This window comes from Gobius niger, assembly GCF_951799975.1.
Source record: "Gobius niger genome assembly, chromosome: 21".
NCBI classification, from domain to species: Eukaryota; Metazoa; Chordata; class Actinopteri; order Gobiiformes; family Gobiidae; genus Gobius; species Gobius niger.
The window spans coordinates 17756814-17775147 of record NC_136872.1 but is presented as its reverse complement, the minus strand read 5'-3'; the positions used below and the strand labels follow the sequence as shown (position 1 = coordinate 17775147).

General features: G+C 44.6%; 1 protein-coding gene across 2 annotated transcripts; it reads right to left on the bottom strand.

Annotated features, from left to right (window-relative positions):
- Window positions 1-285: 285 nt before the first annotated feature.
- LOC306980478 (kelch-like protein 9) lies at window positions 286-6353 on the bottom strand. Of its 2 annotated transcripts, XM_079579879.1 has the most exons (5): window positions 5856-6353; window positions 4451-5723; window positions 2129-3068; window positions 1700-1867; window positions 286-1269 (listed from the first exon to the last, which is right to left on the bottom strand). In XM_079579879.1, the coding sequence occupies exons 1-5, from the start codon at window positions 6159-6161 to the stop codon at window positions 738-740; spliced, it is 3219 nt and encodes a 1072-aa protein (XP_079436005.1). In that variant the 5' UTR covers window positions 6162-6353; the 3' UTR covers window positions 286-737. The 2 variants fall into 2 exon arrangements, with proteins under 2 accessions (XP_079436005.1, XP_079436004.1); XM_079579878.1 differs by having other exon boundaries at window positions 4451-6353.
- Between the last annotated feature and the right edge of the window lie 11981 nt (window positions 6354-18334).

Sequence of the window (18334 nt, the reverse complement as noted above, 5' to 3'; positions counted from 1 at the left end):
GAAAATAATATAGTAATAGTAATATAATAGTCAATGCAAAAACTAAAAAATACCTTTGAAAATCACTTGAAGACTTTTAATACTTTATAAGGGTTTTAATTTGGCAATTCTTATATCAACTTTTAATACTTTTTAAGATCCTGCTGATACCGTGATTATGATTTCTTCTGCCTCTATCCTTTTTTGAATAAAGTATCTAATAATAAAGCAATACTGAGGTAAAATGTTTATTTGTTATTACAAAGTAAAAACAATACATTCTTACAAGAAAATATGTACAATAAATCTCAGAGCATCAGCTTGTTTAGTGTCTTCATTTGCTCTCTTGACAGTTCCAGCTCGACTCAAAATGACACAGCATTTCAAAAAGCACAAATACAATGTAGTTTTGTGACAACCCACTGATGGTCATTCCACATTCACAAAGAACAATATACAGTAATTCATAAGAATGTATTTATACAATCAAACAGGGCATTATATGGCATACGTCTTTAACACTGCTGCTGACTATCTCCAGAGAATGTTGATTTTTGATCAATTTTACATTTTTTGTTGGCAATCCATTCTCATTGCAATCCAGGGCTGCAACATGCCATCCATCGCCTTATCTTAAAGACCTTTAGTGGCAACTCTGGAGGCTACCATTCACATTAGCCACACACGCAGCTCCACTCTTTCATGCAGTTCATATCGTTTGTAAAACTCAAACTGATAAAACATTCTAAGCATTAGTCCTAGTCTGGACATAGCCTCAAATGCTCTGGTAAAGACAGAACACACGCACGCAAATCATTGTTTGGCCCTGGCATTTTCCCCATGTTCTCCCATTGCTGCAAGGCCGGATCGTAACGGTGAACCATTGTTGTATCGCTGTAGTCTTCTTGGCTGTACCCGCCCAAGATGTAAAACTTTCCCTCCAAAACCGCGCCCCCTGACCCCACATGTGGCACTGGCAATGGGGGAAAGGACGTCCAAGAGTCAGCTAGCGGGTTGTACATTTCACAGGCTAGCATGTTGACAACACCGGCGTCATCAGTTCGAGAAAGCCCGCCTGCGATGTACAGGCAGTCACCCAGGACCTCCATGCAGTGAAGGGCGCGCGGTTGGCTCATCATCTCCAGGTAAGTGCAGCCTTTCTCGGGGTCGTAGGTAAACACGGAGGATACGCAGTCGTAGTCGTTGTTTAGTCCACCCGATACAAAAATTCGTCCTCCCAAGACTCTCGCTGCATGGCCGCCCAGAGGTAGGTCCAGTGGACGGGTGAAGCTGCAAAGAGAAATCGTTACTATTCACAACTTGAGATCTAATGCATTAGCAAAGACAGATGTTTTGGCAAAGATAATGGTTAAAGGAAACGTCAATATGGTGTAACGTCAATATGGTCTCAATTCAAGGTTATTAAAGTATAGAGAACCAAAGTCTAGACTTAAGTAATTTGTTCCCATGTTATGGTTGGGCTTCAGAAGACTTTGCAGCTACATAATAGTCCTGTAGATCTACGGATATTGGATTGTGAACTTTGTCAAATATAGAGTATCAATAGTCTCTAAATCCTCAACATTTATGGATTTTTCTTTATGATCATTCTTAAAAAATAGTACCATATGTGAAAGAGGATTACTGGGCTCTTTCCCCCATCTGAGAGAGGAAACCATATAATTCTAGAGCCTGAAAACTGTCTTGATATTCACAGTACCTCCATGAGTTTGCAGTGGGGCAGTATCTTTCTACAGACTCGATGTAGTCCGGGTGACATTGTCCACCAATGGCGTATAACTTTGACTCAAACACAACCAGAGAAAAGTAGCATCTCGCTTGCTGCATTGAAGCCAGCTCTTCCCAGCTGTTTTCAAGGGGGTTGTATCTGTAAAATAAAATGAAGAAGTCAACACGGCTGGATCATGTTGGATGAGAAAGAGCATGATTTGGTTCCTTGATGTATGGCTAAAGGAATGGCTTTTTGTGTTGTGTTGTGTTGTGTTGTGTTGTGTTGTGTTGTGCTGTCTATATGTTTTGCCACTGTGTCCTGCCAAATACCCAAAGAGTTTGTTTTGAATGGGAAGGAATGCCTCTACTGTCAGTAGCTCAGAGAAGATAGTTGAATACTACTCTAAGGGTTGGTTACCTAAAAACGGAACTCAGGGAGTCTCCAGTGCCGTAATACTTCTTCCCCCCGACTACGTACAAGTGTCCATTGAGCACCGCGACCTCGTGGCTAAACCGCGCCGGCTGGGGCATCTCGCCGAGCTTTCTCCACTCCATGGCCTTTCTGATGCCCGTGTGGTTCCTAAGTGAGTTCCCAAACCACAATTCTTTGCTGATGCTCCGAGTTCCCATGTCTTCTGAAATCTGGTCGCCTCCACTCAAGACAAGGCTTTCCTTCGGGACATAAATTCGGCACTTGTTTTGCATTTCGGACCCGTTGGAGCAAAAATCTTCAAAAATGGCATCGTACAGCTCTTGTAGACTGTGATTGGACCACAATTTTAAAGCTTGGACCTCTTTAAAGTCTTTGAACGTCATCAGTGGAAAGTGGATTGTTTTCATAAGCTCTTTGGCCAGTCTCAGTCTTCTTTTGGGTTTAGCTTGAATCCAGTCAACCACCGCCCTGAAGACGATTAACTCCGATGGCACGCACAGAGCAAAACTGCTGAGATACTTAAAGAGATTTCTTGCAGGGAGATCTTTAAACTTCGGCGTACGTGCGACTTTTTGAAATTGTCGCAGGATGTAATCTTCCGCAAATTCAAGCAGCTTGAGCATCCCAAAAGCTTCGGCGAAGGATGCCACGTCGAGACAAGAGTGTGGGTTGATTTCAGTTTGAAGAAACTTGAGACAAAGATCGAGAACAGGTTGGTATTGGAGTTGTAGGGCAGTGCTGGTGATTTCAAAGATGGTGTTCCAGCTGAGAGAGACGGTCCCACTGTAGGAGCTGTCAAGGAGCGCTTCGAGCTCCACAGCCGAGAGAAACCTCAGGTATACACTGGACTGAGAGGACTCTTTCATGCCCAACGTGAACATGGCACGGAAATAGTCGCTACAGGCGGCCAAGATGACTCTGTGCACTGTAAAAAGAAAAAAAAGTTTTGTCAATGTTAGAGAATTAACAATGGTTTTCGAGAGGATAGATGAAAAATAGGCAGCAGTCTGGACGTCTTATACAGGACATGTTTATTTACCATCTGTGTGGCACCCAGAGACATGAACTCGAGACATTGTGCTTGTCCAACCATTCAAGTCTGTCTATGCTTCCACAGAAAAGGGATAAACACCCTCTCAGAGCGTCATACTGATACACAAGCAAACATTCAGTGGCTGAGAGTAGCGCAGTCAAGGCTATGACACAGATAGTATGACCAGTATGATAAATAGCGATTTCATGTTATCACTGGACAGATTTCTTGTGTGTATTACATTTTCTTGAATCAAATAAACGTATAGGTTGAAGAAAAACAGCACCCTGACCCTTTCTGCAACCTTTTCTGATATGCATAGTATTGTACCTCATTGTACGTAAATTGCATACACATTTTGCTTCTTAATATGTTTGATTCATTTCAAACTGTCCACAATTTCACCAGATTATAAAAACAAAACCAGTCAATTCAGTTCAAGTTTCAAAATTAAACAGGCCACTGTCAATCAAATCAAAGTCCAGCCTTTTTTGTTTTGTACTACAGTGCTTAGTTAAGAGTGGCAGAAGGGCTGGTCCATGCATCTCAAATTTAAATAAGAGTTGGGCAATTGGTGGCGCGTGTCTGAGTGGTCAATGCTCTAGCCTCACAGCAAGTAAGTCTATAGTTAGATCTGTGGACCGAGTGGGCCTTTCTGCGTGAGTTTGCATATTCTCCCTCTGTCTGGTTGAGTTTCCTCCTGGTGGGCTGGTTCCCCTATCAACCACCCTCCCTCGGGCTGCTCTATAATTGGCCAGCTGTCGTTTTGAGTTAGATTTAGCGGTCAACAGTAAACACACGTTACAAGGAAGCATGAAAGAGGCACACTTTTGAAAACTTCCCAGTCAGTTGATGAACCATTATGATTGGTCCAAAGAGAACAAAATGGGATGCAGCTAACTTGAAGGTAGAAGGAGCTTGTTTGCAACATGACACTACATTGTTATCTGGAGCACACATGAACAGCATAACAATAACTAAATATATGGTTTGACATTTGTTTACTGCACAACTATTCCACATGAATCACTATCAAGTGTTGGGTTTCTTCTGCCATTAATCAAATCGCTCTGATGGCTGATGGCATGGAGTGAATTTCACGCTGAACTAATTTTATATCAGATCTTGGCTATGAGATGAAGCTTACGTTTTATCTTTCTGGCCAAATGGAATTCCTATGCCCAACGAAGATGCATAGAGCTTAATAGCTGTAGCAGACTGTAGCTGATAAAATATCATACACACTTATTGCTATATTTACCACAGTCGCTTACCTTGAAATGAGGCACTCAAGACATCCAGGGTGATATCGCAGCCCATTTCATAGGTCCAGAGTTCTCGGATTTGATAAAGGTTTTTTCTCAGCTGGGATGAAGCAGAGGGGACTTTCTTTTCAGGTCTTCCTTTACTTTTTGCCAACTCTCTGTCACAAGCTTCCATGACCTTTGTTGCCTGCAGATACCGCGCTGCTGCTTTTATCTCATACACATTCGCACTATTAAGATCTTGGATAGCACCAGTGTAGGCAAATTCTATCACTGCTTCTAAGGCTTTGGATTCCACTTCCTCATCGTTGATGTTGAGCAATAGAGATTTTTTCACCCAGCTGCAGTGTTTAGTGAGAAACCTCTTTGTAAAGTAGCTCACAGCGGATAGAACGATAGCATGGACATGGGTGCTTCGTCCATCTGATGTCTTCAATTCGAGATCGGTCAGAATTTGTGCGTCTTTGAAGTCTTTCAAAGTTTGGAAGAGTTCCGTGACATGATGTTCGTGACTGTAAGTTTTAATTTCATTCAGATCGTAGCAATCCATGTCCTCACCTCCTAAAATATCGTCATCTTCGTCAGTTGTTGTCGCCTCCTCTTCCTCTAGATGCTGATCTTTAGTTGGTTTAGTAACTTCTTCAAGTTCTTCCTCCGGGTTTGAGGACTTTTCCAAATCTGCTCCAGGCACATCTTCAAACCTGTCTAATTCAAAGTCATTGTCTTCCACTGTGTTTCGTCTGTAGGATGCTTCCAAGTAGAGTTCTCCATTGTCACTTGAGGTTGAATTCTGACTGTCAAATCCAGAATCAAATTGTTCACAGTTGTCTGCATTTTCTCCGATTATGGATGCGTCTTCCTCTTCTGAGCACTCGCTTTCCTCTGAGTGAACTTCAAAAAGCATATTCTCCCCATTGTGATTATCATTTGTTTGACTTTCCTCTACCTCTGCTCCACCCATTGCTAAATCTATGCCTAGGTCTTCCAAATTGTCTCCCACTACATCCTTATCGTCAAATCTTTGCGCTTCCTCATCTTGTGCCCCTGCATTGTTGTTTTGCTTTAATTCATCATCTCCCGAAGATCTAAATTCTTCCAAATGTTGACCTAAATGTTCAAACTGTATTGATTCGGATGGATTTTCTTCTTCAAAATCAAGCTCGTCCCTTGCGCTTGCACCCGCTCCTTGGTTTTCTTCGTCTAATCTTTCCAATCTTTCGTCAAGTTGATGCGGTCGTCTTTCAGAGTCATTCTCTTGCCAGTTTTCAACCATCTCACCCACCTCCGCCCCTAAACATTCCTCAAAAGCACCCTCTTCTTGGTTTTCTTCGTCAAATCTTTCCAATCTTTCGTCAAATTGATGCACTCGTCTTTCAAAGTCATTCTCTTGCCTGTTTTCAGCCATCTCGCCCACCTCCGCCCCTAAACGTTCCTCAAAAGCACCCTCTTTCTCTTGGTTTTCCATGAATTCTGCACGCGGTTGCTCTCTATTGTCTTGGACCACATCTCCATCTGAAACGTCGTCATCCTCCTCCACATCATCTTTGCTGTCCCATTGCGCTTCTTCTCTTGAATCTTCTCTCGAATAGCGCATCACCCTTTGCATCCAGCCCAGTCTCCGTGTTCTGTTCTTCTCAATCGCCCTCTTGTATTCCCTCCAGCTTCTATACATCTCCGGATTAGCCGCAGCCATACTGTCCGATGCAACACTTGAGTGCATGCAAGGCTATAATCTCTGTAATCCTTTCGAGACACAGAAGCGTTAAGTCTGAGTATTGCCGAAAAGAGTCAACTGCTTCTGCAGGAGGTGTCCGATAAGAGCTGGGATGTTGATGTTGTTTTGTTTGTGTGGCCTGCAGCCCTGCTTATTTATCTCAGGACAGCTGCCGTGTTTAAATCCCTCTCCTCTCCCTCTCTCTCTCTCTCTCTTAATGTGAGTGCTGCTCATAACCCAGATAGCCAGCCAAACATGTATTCCTTATCACAGGGTAATCAAAATATGACACCTGCGATGAGCAAGGTTACAAGGGGCTAAGGAAAGAATGTATTTTAGACGTTAAGCAAGGTGACATTCTTAACTAAAATGATCATTCTACAATGAGAACAATTAAATCACAGCGCAACATAGTAAAGGTCAATAGTTGGTTTTGCACCAAAATTGCATTCTGCCTTAACTTTGCCTATAGATTTCTATTCAAATGCTTCTGGAAATGGTCAGATGTTGATGCTTTAGTCTTCTGTGGAACTAACTATTTTATGGGAACAAAATTGACGTAAAATCCAACTTAAGACATAGTAAAGCTAAAGGTGGGCAATATGTATAGTCTGCAAGATAATATCAAATTTCCTGTTTGGAAGATGTGCAAATTTATCAAATTTATCTCCAATGTCAAGAGGGGACATAAGGGGAATGAGGGGGAAAAAGTGGAAAAAATAGGGTAAAATTGAGAAAAAAGTAAGAAAAACAGGGACATTTTTAGAGAAAGTAGGGGGAAATTGGGAGAAATGTGGGAAAATGTTTGATGTTTCCCAGCACATTTTTGCATATTTCTGATGGTGTCATCAAGAAAGTCCCCACAAATATTGAGATATTCCTTGTGGCAAATATTGCCCAGCCATGCTACGCATTTATGCATCTTCCTGAAGATACAAAATGATCTCCGATGTGTTTATTTCTAAATCATCATCAGACCCTCTTCCATGTGCACTATACAGTTCATGTTGCAAGACCCCAAACTTGACATCATATACCTTTTGTGTAGGCTTTAAAAATCTCTCTTCTGCTTTGGGTTAAGAGACCCAAAGAGACCCAAGAGATACAGATTTTAATAGTTAAGTATGCTAGCTGAGTATAGGGTCCAAACTGGGACTAAATCTGGACTTAACTATTATCAGTGTGCAACAAAAGCAAGGGTGTCAAACTGAACCACCACAAAACCCAGATTAAAATTCTTGTGTATGCCCCTGCTGTGTGTGTTCTTCACAAATCGGTGCGCCCCCTCTCTCTGCAATGACCTCATTCTGTTTTGGTACAGTAGCCAGTCATGCGCCCCAGTATTAAATGTTTGCAGCAGTCTCGATGTCAGCGTGCGATCCAGTTTGAAGAAACCCTCTGGACCTTGGATTCGGTCCTAGACTCCTGGTCACGCTAAACTCTCACGCCTCTGCAGCAAGGCCTTGTTTCTGGGGAAGCATTTTGCGCCTGATGACAATCGCCAGGGGGATCACGTTGCTCCTCCACTGAATGGATCGCGCTGTATTTGGGACAGGGTCAGACCGGAGTGAAGGGAAAAGTGGAGGAGGCCAAGGGGCACAGACAACAGCAGTAAATGTTACACCTGTCGTCTTTTGTCCCGAGAGAGAGAGAAAGGGAAACAGCTGAGCCCCGGCACGTCTGTACCCTTGGCTTTGGAGGTATCAAATGACATTGATAATACAGTACTAGCGCCCTTGCGATCAAAGGTTATGCTGTGAAAACATATCCATTTGAGATTGACAATGCTGAGTCAATCTATTTTTCCTTTAGGTTTTTCCACAATCGTTTCTTATTGTTTGATCTATTTGTATTTATTCATGTTTTTAAAGGTTTTCACTTGAGGTTGCACCATCGTTATTGCAATATCCACATCGCAAGAAGCCACAATTGATCATAACATTACTGACTGACATTTCCATTTTATTTTGCAAACACAGCCTACAAAAATGCACGGTAACTTACAGGTGCATTAATAGCTTTTTATTCAAAATTTCTAAATGTGTGTATTCATAGCCGCCGATTTATGTTCTTCCCAGTGGGTGCCCAGTAAAAAAAAAAGAAAAAGAAAAAAAACAAGTCGAGGTCGGGATCAAACTGGCAGTCTCGTGGTAGAGCCCGGCGCTTTACCTACGGAGCTATACAAGCGTAACCAAGCGGCACCTCCGCACATAAATAAACGTAATCAACCCAAAGATGTGAGTGGGTGCTCCAGTCCCGCAGCACCCACGGGATCGGCACCTACGCGTGTATTTAACCTTTCAGTGACCCACAGCGGCTGCATGGGTGGCGAGCATCACGGTGGCCTCTATAACGCTCCAAGATCAATTGCCTTGGGGGTTTCTGGTAGGTTTTCACTGGTTACGCATACATTTGTAGCGGACAGCAGGGGGCTCCCTCCCAAAACTATTGGGTGAGGCCACTTCCTGCCTAATGAAGGAAGCGGCCTCTTTAAATCTCCCCCGTGCCTGGCACTCACTCTCAACTGCTGCTGGCTGGTGACAGGTGCGTTTTTAACTTCTCCTCTCGCTTTTAGTATTTTTAATGTTCATTTATCTTTCTGGTTTTAGAGCTTGTTTTAATGAACTCCGGTGGCGGCTATTTTCCCCCGTTTTTATACCAGTTTTAAGGTGGGACAAGCGTTTAATATTTTGTTTACATTTATTATCTTTCGGTTTTAACGTTGTTCCCCTTTTAATTGCAGATTTTAGCCTGCTACTGTTTTGTTTAGAGTTTGTTTTAGGGTTTGGTTGCATTTGAGTTTGTTTTTGTAGCCTTTTAAACCCTTTTAGCTCTGCACCAGTTTTATATAGCAGTCCCTGGGTCTTTTAGTCTTTAGATTTCAGTTCCCTTGGATGTGCTTGAGTGGGGGATTCGGCCCGTTTTCTCTGTTTTGCACTTGGGATTTTTGTTATTTAGTGTGTGTGTGTGTGTGTGTGTGTTTGTGGGTAGCACTTTCCGTTTTGTTTGGGGTGGGGCTACCCCTCTCAAGCCATCCAAGTTTGGTTATTTTCTAACGTTTATTTGTGTTTCAGATTTCCTTTGGTGCTGGCCCAGGGGCTGCAAGGTTTTATTGTAATTTTGCACTTTTTAACATTGGCCATTCTTAATATAAATTTTAATCATAATAATAAATACTTTTAATATCGTACTCCTGGTCCTTTTTAAATAAACTTTTAATTACATATTTTAAAAGCACTGTCTCTGCCTGTTTTTTACAAATCCTTATCTGCGTGTCCTCTGGTTTTATCCTGTTTTTTAAAGTACCTCAGGTCACAAACGTGGCGTTGTCGGCAAGGATTTGTAACAGAGACTTGTGTTTTTAATTGTGTAATTTATTGGTGCAGTAGTGCGTAGGCTTTGCTAAATACAAAACAGTAGCAGGCCCGGCGTTGGACCGTGGCCTGGCCTCTACCCGAACCTGTCTTGTGACTACCTGTTTGACTCTACTTCTGCTCTCATCTCCATCTGAAGTAGACATGGACGCCGCTGAAGCGCAGGAATTGAGAGATCTGGTGAAACAACTACAAGCGGACAATGAACTTTTGCGACAGGAGCAAGCTACAGCTCACGAGGACCCTGGGGAGGGTACCTCCCTTCAGAACTCTGCTGGTACCTCTACTCGACGCACCTCTGGTCATGGACACTCAGCTACTGGTGAACGTATTCTTTACATTCCTCGTGAGCGTAAATGCCCAATTTTTAGAGGGAGTACAGGCATTGGAATTAATGACTGGGTAGAGGAGGTACGGGCTAGTATGCGGGCTAGGTACCTTTCACCACTTGACCAGGCGTATTTCATTTATGATCACCTCGAGGGGGAAGCAAAGGAAGAAATTAGGTACAGGCCTGGAGCCGAGCGGGAAAATCCTGAAACCATTCTGAAAATTTTGCAGGAACTGTATGGGTGTTCAAAATCATATGTTGCTCTTCAAGAGAATTTCTTTTCTAGAAAACAGCTCGACGGTGAAACACTGCAAGAGTATTCACATGCTTTATTTTGTTTAATGGAAAAGGTTACCAAAAGTGCTCCAGGTGTGTTCCAAAATTCAGCTATTCTGTTAAGAGACCAATTTGTTGAGCATGTACTGGACCCATCTTTACGTAGGGAACTAAAAAGGCTGGTTCGGTTACAGCCTGGTTCCACTCTATTAGATGTGAGACGTGAAGCGATTAGGTGGGAGCAAGAGGGCCAGCCTTCTGACCCTAGGGGGCGCAGTCAGTCTGTACCATCATTTTGTGCAATTCAGTGTTCTCAGGCTAGGGGGACTGGGAGTTTTCCAGATAAATCTCAGAATGACCTAGCTGAGCTTAAAGAATTGTTTGTCAAACAACAGGAGCAGATAAATATGCTAACACAAAATATGTTGCAGTTGCAAAGTAACAGACCCCCTAGTTTTAATAGAGGTGGCCCACTTATTTGCAGGCAATGTCAACGGCCCGGTCACATCGCCCGAAACTGTCGCCAGCCACAGCAAAGCCAGAGCACGGGGCCTCCCTTTTCTCAACAGGGGCAGGCCACTTTAGCTAGTCAGCAGACGGAAAACTAGTTCCTTCTGTGTTGCAGAGCCACATGGCAGAAGGGAATGATACTGGCTCCTCTGGCCCCAGCTTTAGAAGCAACGTTGCAGTCTCAAAGCTCGTAGGAACTTGTCCCACTGTAACAGTGAGTCTGGGTGGGGTGGAATTGAAATGTCTCCTTGACACAGGGTCTATGGTAACAACCATCACTGAAAGCTTTTTTTCTAGCAACTTCAAGGAAAAGTTAAGCTCCTGCCATTGGCTTGAGCTTCATGCTGCTAATGGGGTCGACATACCTTATGTTGGCTATTTGGAGACAGATGTTGAGGTGCTAGGCAAAGTTGTACCAGGTCGCTGCGTTTTGGTTGTGAGAGACCCTCCTCAAAATTTGCCCCAACCTAAGGTCCCAGGCATTTTGGGCATGAATGTAATCAGAGAATGTTACAATGAGCTTTTTCAGCAGCATGGCCCCTCACTCTTTGAACTCCCTTTTGTGACAGGAGCCTCTTCCCCCTGGTTTAATGCCTTTCAGCACTGTCAGAGAGCCCAGGTAGAGGGAGACGAGCCTAAAATAGGCATGGTGAGAGTACGAGGTCGGAGGCCAGTGTGCATTCCTGCAGGTACCGTTAAGATTGTCCCAACCACATGTCCCCAAGAGTCTGGCCTTTTTGAACCTCTGACCAGTATGCGCTCTATTCCAGCAGGTGTAGTCATAGCCCCTGCCATGGTCGCAGTGCATCGAGGCACGGCATACATCCCGGTGTTAAATGTAGGCACCACAGACGCTGTGCTCCAACCCCGCATCCCCGTAGGCATGTTGAGTCCAGCCGACATAGTGAGTCTACCAGAGGGTGTCACTGAAGTAGTGGGGTCCGCTAATGAGCAGGTGAGAGCCACGATTTCGTCTCAGATGGGTACAGAGACCACCCAGCCTAGCCTTGTAGACGGTCTAGATCTGTCCGCTTTACCTCCAAATGAGCAGGACAAGGTGAGGTGTCTACTCAAGCAGTACAGTTCTGTATTTTCCACTAGCGAAGGTGATTTGGGTTGTACAAACCTCATTACGCATGAGATCCCATTGCTCGATAATGCGCCTGTCAGACAGAGGTTTAGGAGAATACCCCCCTCTGAGTACGAGGCAGTCAAGGCCCACATACGACAACTACTTGATAGTCGGGTGATCCGGGAGAGTAGTAGCCCCTATGCCTCTCCTATTGTGATTGTCAAGAAGAAGGATGGCACCATACGCCTCTGTGTCGACTACAGACAACTCAACAGCAAAACGCGCAGAGATGCATTTCCCTTACCCAGGATTGAGGAGTCGCTGGATGCATTGTCGGGTGCAAAATGGTTCTCAACCATAGACCTTGCTAGCGGCTATAATCAAGTCCCTGTGGTCGAGCACGACAAGATGAAAACTGCGTTTTGCACACCGTTTGGCTTGTTCGAGTTCAACCGGATGCCATTCGGCTTATGTAATGCACCTAGCACTTTCCAAAGGCTAATGGAGAGAATGTTTGGATCCCAGCACTGCCAGTGAATTCTTCAAAAAGGAAGTGAAGTACCTTGGCCATGTGATATCTGCCAGTGGAGTGTCCACGGACCCCAACAAAATCACCGCCGTAGCTGGCTGGCCTCGTCCTAACACTACAACGGAATTGAGATCTTTTTTAGGCTTTGCCAGCTACTATCGGAGGTTCGTCAATGGTTTTGCGAAGATGGCAGGCCCTCTCCACCAGCTGATTGCGGAGGTACAGAAAGCACATGGGCGATCCAAGCAGCAATTTTTGGCAGCCAGCTGGACAGGTGAATGTGAGAAGAGCTTCAATGACCTGAAGGCTACCTTGGTGAGTGCGCCTGTCCTAGCTTATGCAAACTTTTCCCTGCCATTTATTTTGGAAATTGATGCTAGCTTCAATGGACTCGGAGCTGTGCTCTCACAAGAGCATGAGGGTAAAGTACGGCCAATAGCATATGCCAGTCGGGGCCTCAGACCAACGGAGAGAAACATGTCAAATTATAGCTCCATGAAATTAGAGTTCCTGGCATTAAAATGGGCAATGACTGAGAAATTTCGTGACTACCTCCTTGGCCAAAAGTGTACAGTATGGACAGACAATAACCCTCTTAGTCACCTGGAAACGGCAAAACTGGGGGCAACAGAACAGCGGTGGGCAGCCCAACTAGCGTCATTTGACTTCACCATACGTTACAGGTCAGGCAGAACAAATGCCAATGCCGATGCTTTGTCGAGGTGGCCAACGTCGGAGACACTGGAGAAATGCCTGTCTGGTACTGCCATTCCACCAACGCTTCAGAGACCTGCACCTCCTAACTCTGTCCTCCAGGTAACCCAAGCCGCCATCTCTGCCTTTCCCACCCATTCTGCAGAGGAGTTGATGGCTTTACAACAAGCTGACGCCGTAATAGGGACGTTTTTGACATTCTGGCGTGACCAGAGACGCCCCGACCGGACCGACAGAGCTAACTTCTCCCCTCAGGTGCTTGAGCTGTGTCGGCAGTGGGACCGGTTACAGGAGATGAACGGGGTGCTGTATCGCCACACACAGAGGTCGGATGGAGGAGAAGACCTGTACCAGCTGCTTCTACCAGCCTGTCTGAAAGAGTACTAGAAGTACTTCAGCAGCTGCACCATGGGCATGGCCATCAAGGCCTGGAAAGAACAACGGATTTGGTAAGGCAGAGATGTTACTGGCCCCTTATGCACCAGGACATTAAGGATTGGGGCCAACATTGTGAGCGCTGTACTCTTGCCAAGGCCTCATTCCCCCGTACTAAAGTCGCCATGGGTCATCTGCTAGCATCTAGACCCAATGAAGTGCTGGCCATTGACTTTACCTTACTCGAACCTTCACAAGATGGTACAGAGAATGTGCTCGTAATGACGGATGTGTTTTCCAAGTTTACACAGGCTGTTGCTACGAGGGACCAGCGAGCTTCAACTGTGGCTCACATCTTGGTGCATGAGTGGTTCTACAAGTTCGGTGTCCCGACACGGCTGCATTCGGATCAGGGAAGGAACTTTGAAAGCGCCCTCATCAGCCAGTTATGCAACATCTATGGCACCCAAAAGACACGTACCACCCCCTATCACCCTGAAGGAAATGGGCAGTGTGAACGCTTTAACAGAACACTCCATGACCTGCTAAGAACTCTGCCCCTTGAGAAGAAACAGAACTGGTCCAAATATCTCCCTCAAGTAACGTTCGCCTACAACACTACCATCCATCAGTCTACCGGCGAGTCTCCACATCTCCTTATGTTTGGACAGGAACCGTATCTCCCCATCGACTTTCTCCTCGGCCGGGTTCCAGAGGCAAGTGAGGGTAGAGTTGAAGACTGGGTCCAGGAGCACCGGAAGAGACTACAGGTGGCGTTCGATGGGGCACAACAACGGCTAAAAGCAGCAGCGGCCCGCCGGAAAGAGCGGCATGATGCTGGGGTAAAAACAACTGATCTACAAGAGCAACAGTTTGTTTACCTCCAGGACCACAGCAGACGGGGCCGCTCGAAGATCCAGGATGCATGGAGGCCAGAAATCCATGTGGTGGTGCAAGCCCCAAGCTCTGGCGGACCAGTCTACTCTGTGGCACCCATGGGAGACCCTCAGAGGGTAAGAACTGTTCATCGTTGCATGTTGAAACCTGTGCCCGACAACCTCTGCCCTCGGAGCCGAGACAGGCAGTCTCCCGAGATCCAGCGCGAGACAGAGGAGGAGGATGAAGAAGAGGGTTGTTTCTACGCGGTGGCCAGGCCAGGCCTTGAGGAGGCAACCACTTCCACTGTGCCTTCACAAGCAGGTACCCTCCTCCCTCCTAATGATCCGCCTGTCTCTGAGCCCTCAGGAGGTTCCTCAAGCCAGCCTCCGCACCAGCTCTCAGAAGGCCCCAGGAGGACAACTCGGGCTACAGCTGGTCAGCACCCGAACCGGCACCATCTTCCTGCCACGGCATCTCATAGGTCAGGTGGGGCTGCTACCTCCCGGGTCAGTGGTGCCAGTAGTATGGTGAGTGCTTATTTTAGGCCCTGGGACTAGCCATGGTATCACCGGGACGGCGATGACAAACTGGGGGCAGATTGTAGCGGACAGCAGGGGGCTCCCTCCCAAAACTATTGGGTGAGGCCACTTCCTGCCTAATGAAGGAAGCGGCCTCTTTAAATCTCCCCCGTGCCTGGCACTCACTCTCAACTGCTGCTGGCTGGTGACAGGTGCGTTTTTAACTTCTCCTCTCGCTTTTAGTATTTTTAATGTTCATTTATCTTTCTGGTTTTAGAGCTTGTTTTAATGAACTCCGGTGGCGGCTATTTTCCCCCGTTTTTATACCAGTTTTAAGGTGGGACAAGCGTTTAATATTTTGTTTACATTTATTATCTTTCGGTTTTAACGTTGTTCCCCTTTTAATTGCAGATTTTAGCCTGCTACTGTTTTGTTTAGAGTTTGTTTTAGGGTTTGGTTGCATTTGAGTTTGTTTTTGTAGCCTTTTAAACCCTTTTAGCTCTGCACCAGTTTTATATAGCAGTCCCTGGGTCTTTTAGTCTTTAGATTTCAGTTCCCTTGGATGTGCTTGAGTGGGGGATTCGGCCCGTTTTCTCTGTTTTGCACTTGGGATTTTTGTTATTTAGTGTGTGTGTGTGTGTGTGTGTGTTTGTGGGTAGCACTTTCCGTTTTGTTTGGGGTGGGGCTACCCCTCTCAAGCCATCCAAGTTTGGTTATTTTCTAACGTTTATTTGTGTTTCAGATTTCCTTTGGTGCTGGCCCAGGGGCTGCAAGGTTTTATTGTAATTTTGCACTTTTTAACATTGGCCATTCTTAATATAAATTTTAATCATAATAATAAATACTTTTAATATCGTACTCCTGGTCCTTTTTAAATAAACTTTTAATTACATATTTTAAAAGCACTGTCTCTGCCTGTTTTTTACAAATCCTTATCTGCGTGTCCTCTGGTTTTATCCTGTTTTTTAAAGTACCTCAGGTCACACATTCAATAGAGAAAACCTACCAGCGTCCTAGAGGTTTTCATGATGGAAAATAAAGGCGAGATGCTACCCACCCATGCAGTGAGTGGGTATTTTTTTTAACGCATGAAAAGTTACATAGTGCAACTTTAAAAATGTACAAAAGTTCAGTTTTAGATTCAATTTAGCTTTCCTATGGTTCTGACTTTGCATTTTCAGACTTGTTTTGACAAATAAAGCAACAACCGCAGTGATTAAATGGTATATATAATCATACTGTCTATCTTTATTTGATCTCATATCGTGCGTTCAACTCGTGGCCACCAGGGTTCGCTCTCGTCAGACTTGTATCGTCTTTCAAAGGCTCCCGTCCTTATTACAGAGGAAATATCTCCAGACAGAGTTTTATGTAACCCGGTGGAGTCTCGTTTGAAAGCGGCCTCTGAAGTTAGCGTTTCCATGACAACGCTGGCAGAGAGACGAGGAGGGAAAGTGAGCAGCGCTAACCTCATTATGGGATGGAACTCCTCCTCGGGCTCTTTCCAACACACAAGCGTCGCTGCCTTTTTTTATAAGAATAAAGCTGAACTAAGTCACTTTTTTTTTCCTACAGTAAATTGTCTACTTTGTAAAATGAGTTGTTGTGTGAGACAAGTTCAGTTCTTTTTCTTATTTGCAGACACAGTTTTCTCGTGTCTTCCTCTCAGCCTCCTTAAAGGTGATGGCTGTTGCATTGTGAACATCAATCTGCATTTGGGGACACTTTTCATGTGAACGAGACACATCTTAAAGGCAGCATTGGAGGCCTACACTGGCACTGATTCGGATGTTACTGGGGACAGGGCCTGCAATTGTGGAAGCAGGAGAGCTTGTGTTGGATTTAGCCATAGGATCTGGCAACCCACTATGTGGGGCTCATTCTGTTTAGACAGGTCATGTTTAGGCCATGAGAAATGCTTACAATCAAGTCAGAATTAGTGCCAGTGCAGCCTTTAAGCAGGACAGAGAAACTTTACCTCAATAAATCCTGTTCGTAGTCCCTCTGGAGGTAATACAAGTGTTAAAACAGTATTTACAGCCAAGTTTGAGTGAAAAAATAAAATAGGGTTGTACAATATCCCTCTCTCCCTTTGTCTTTTCTGTCAGTGTAGTATTTTCTCTCACGGACAATTAATGAGAACAAAACGCATCATGCTACAACACCTGGAGCTTCTGGCCTCTAGGGACCTGAGTTAGTTAGTTCTGCTTTAATACTCAGGGATTGAACTCTGGAAGTTCTTAAAGATTCATTATAACTTTGTATGTGGGGAAAAAACAAAACACAACAAAACGTTTCATTTGTGAGTATCCATCACAGTGGCCTCAATGATGCTCCAGGATCAAGTGTTTTTAAAGTTTCCCTACTGACGGGCCCTCTCACTTGAAAACCTACAAAACAATTGATCCTGGAGCGTTGTAGAGACCACCCTGATCCAAAGCGCCATCCATACAGCTGCTGGGTCACAAAAAGGTCAATTACGCAGATACATCAAGTTTGCTTTTTGACACAAAAATTTCCATAGCGTAGCTTTAACTTCCAGAGTAATTGAGAAGGTTCAGTTGTAGCCTTTGGGCCTTGGAAAACCTCTCAGAGAGGTTCATACAAACATTACCTTGAATATTTCGGTACCATTGTGAGTCCTATGTTCAATTCCGGGACTGTGTGGGTCCTTTCTGTGTGAACTTAGCATGTTTTCCCTCTGTCTGGCTAGATTTCACTCTTGTGCTCTGGTTTCCCGCCGTCCCATCAACCCAAAACAAGGGTATCAGGCTAAACCATAAGGTCTGGAGAAGGTTCCTCACAGGTTTCTCCAATGGCATTCAAGGATTGATTAAAAACAGCATTCTCCGGTTCAAAATACAATCTAGCTTTATTGACTGACTCTTTTAAATCACAGGAGAAAACGGACACAATAAAATGTAAGGTTCGACACTTGACACGAGCAGGCTGCTGGGGGGGGGGGACATCATCGGGAGTAGCTTATACATAACATAATAATGACAGAACAGGTCTCCACAGCAATAATGCAAGCGACATTTAAGAGAACATAACCAAGCGACAACACACATTGATTATATACAGCACGTAAAACACCGCAGAATGGCTTCATCCACGAGATTCGGAACAAGATACCAATCGCGATAGAAGACTGATTGTCGAGCTTTCTTCAACATTACGACGACAGAACGTGGGTCATTGTGCTGCGGGTGCTTCCAAATATTACGCCATGAAAGCCAATGACCGCCTTGAATTGAAAAAGTAGACACAATTTAGCGATAAAATATAGTTATTCTCTCTGCACGGACGGTAATATTGTGCGCAAATGCTGATTGTCTGGATTTGAAGTGCGAATCTCTTCAAGGCAACTCATCGCAATTGACAAAACACATATCTTATCTGAATATCTTTAAAGCACATGTCCTTATTTTAGTCTGATGGGATGTCTTCGTAATATCCAGACAACCCATTGCTTTTATGAAAGTATTAAAAAGTGCAATCGTTCACATTGATTTTACACACACGATTCTGTCTTATTGCACCGTCCACAACACCCTCAACAATAAAACCACCTGCTGAACATGAGGTAAGTTCAGGCTGT

Excerpts from the sequence above, each read along its gene's own strand:
- LOC306980478 (XM_079579878.1), bottom strand. The coding sequence starts at position 6,161 with ATGCACTCAAGTGTTGCATCGGACAGTATGGCTGCGGCTAATCCGGAG. Across the intron at positions 3,069-4,450 it reads CTTGAGTGCCTCATTTCAAG|TGCACAGAGTCATCTTGGCC; the intron begins GTAAGCGACTGT and ends TTCTTTTTACAG. Across the intron at positions 1,868-2,128 it reads TCCCTGAGTTCCGTTTTTAG|ATACAACCCCCTTGAAAACA; the intron begins GTAACCAACCCT and ends TTTATTTTACAG.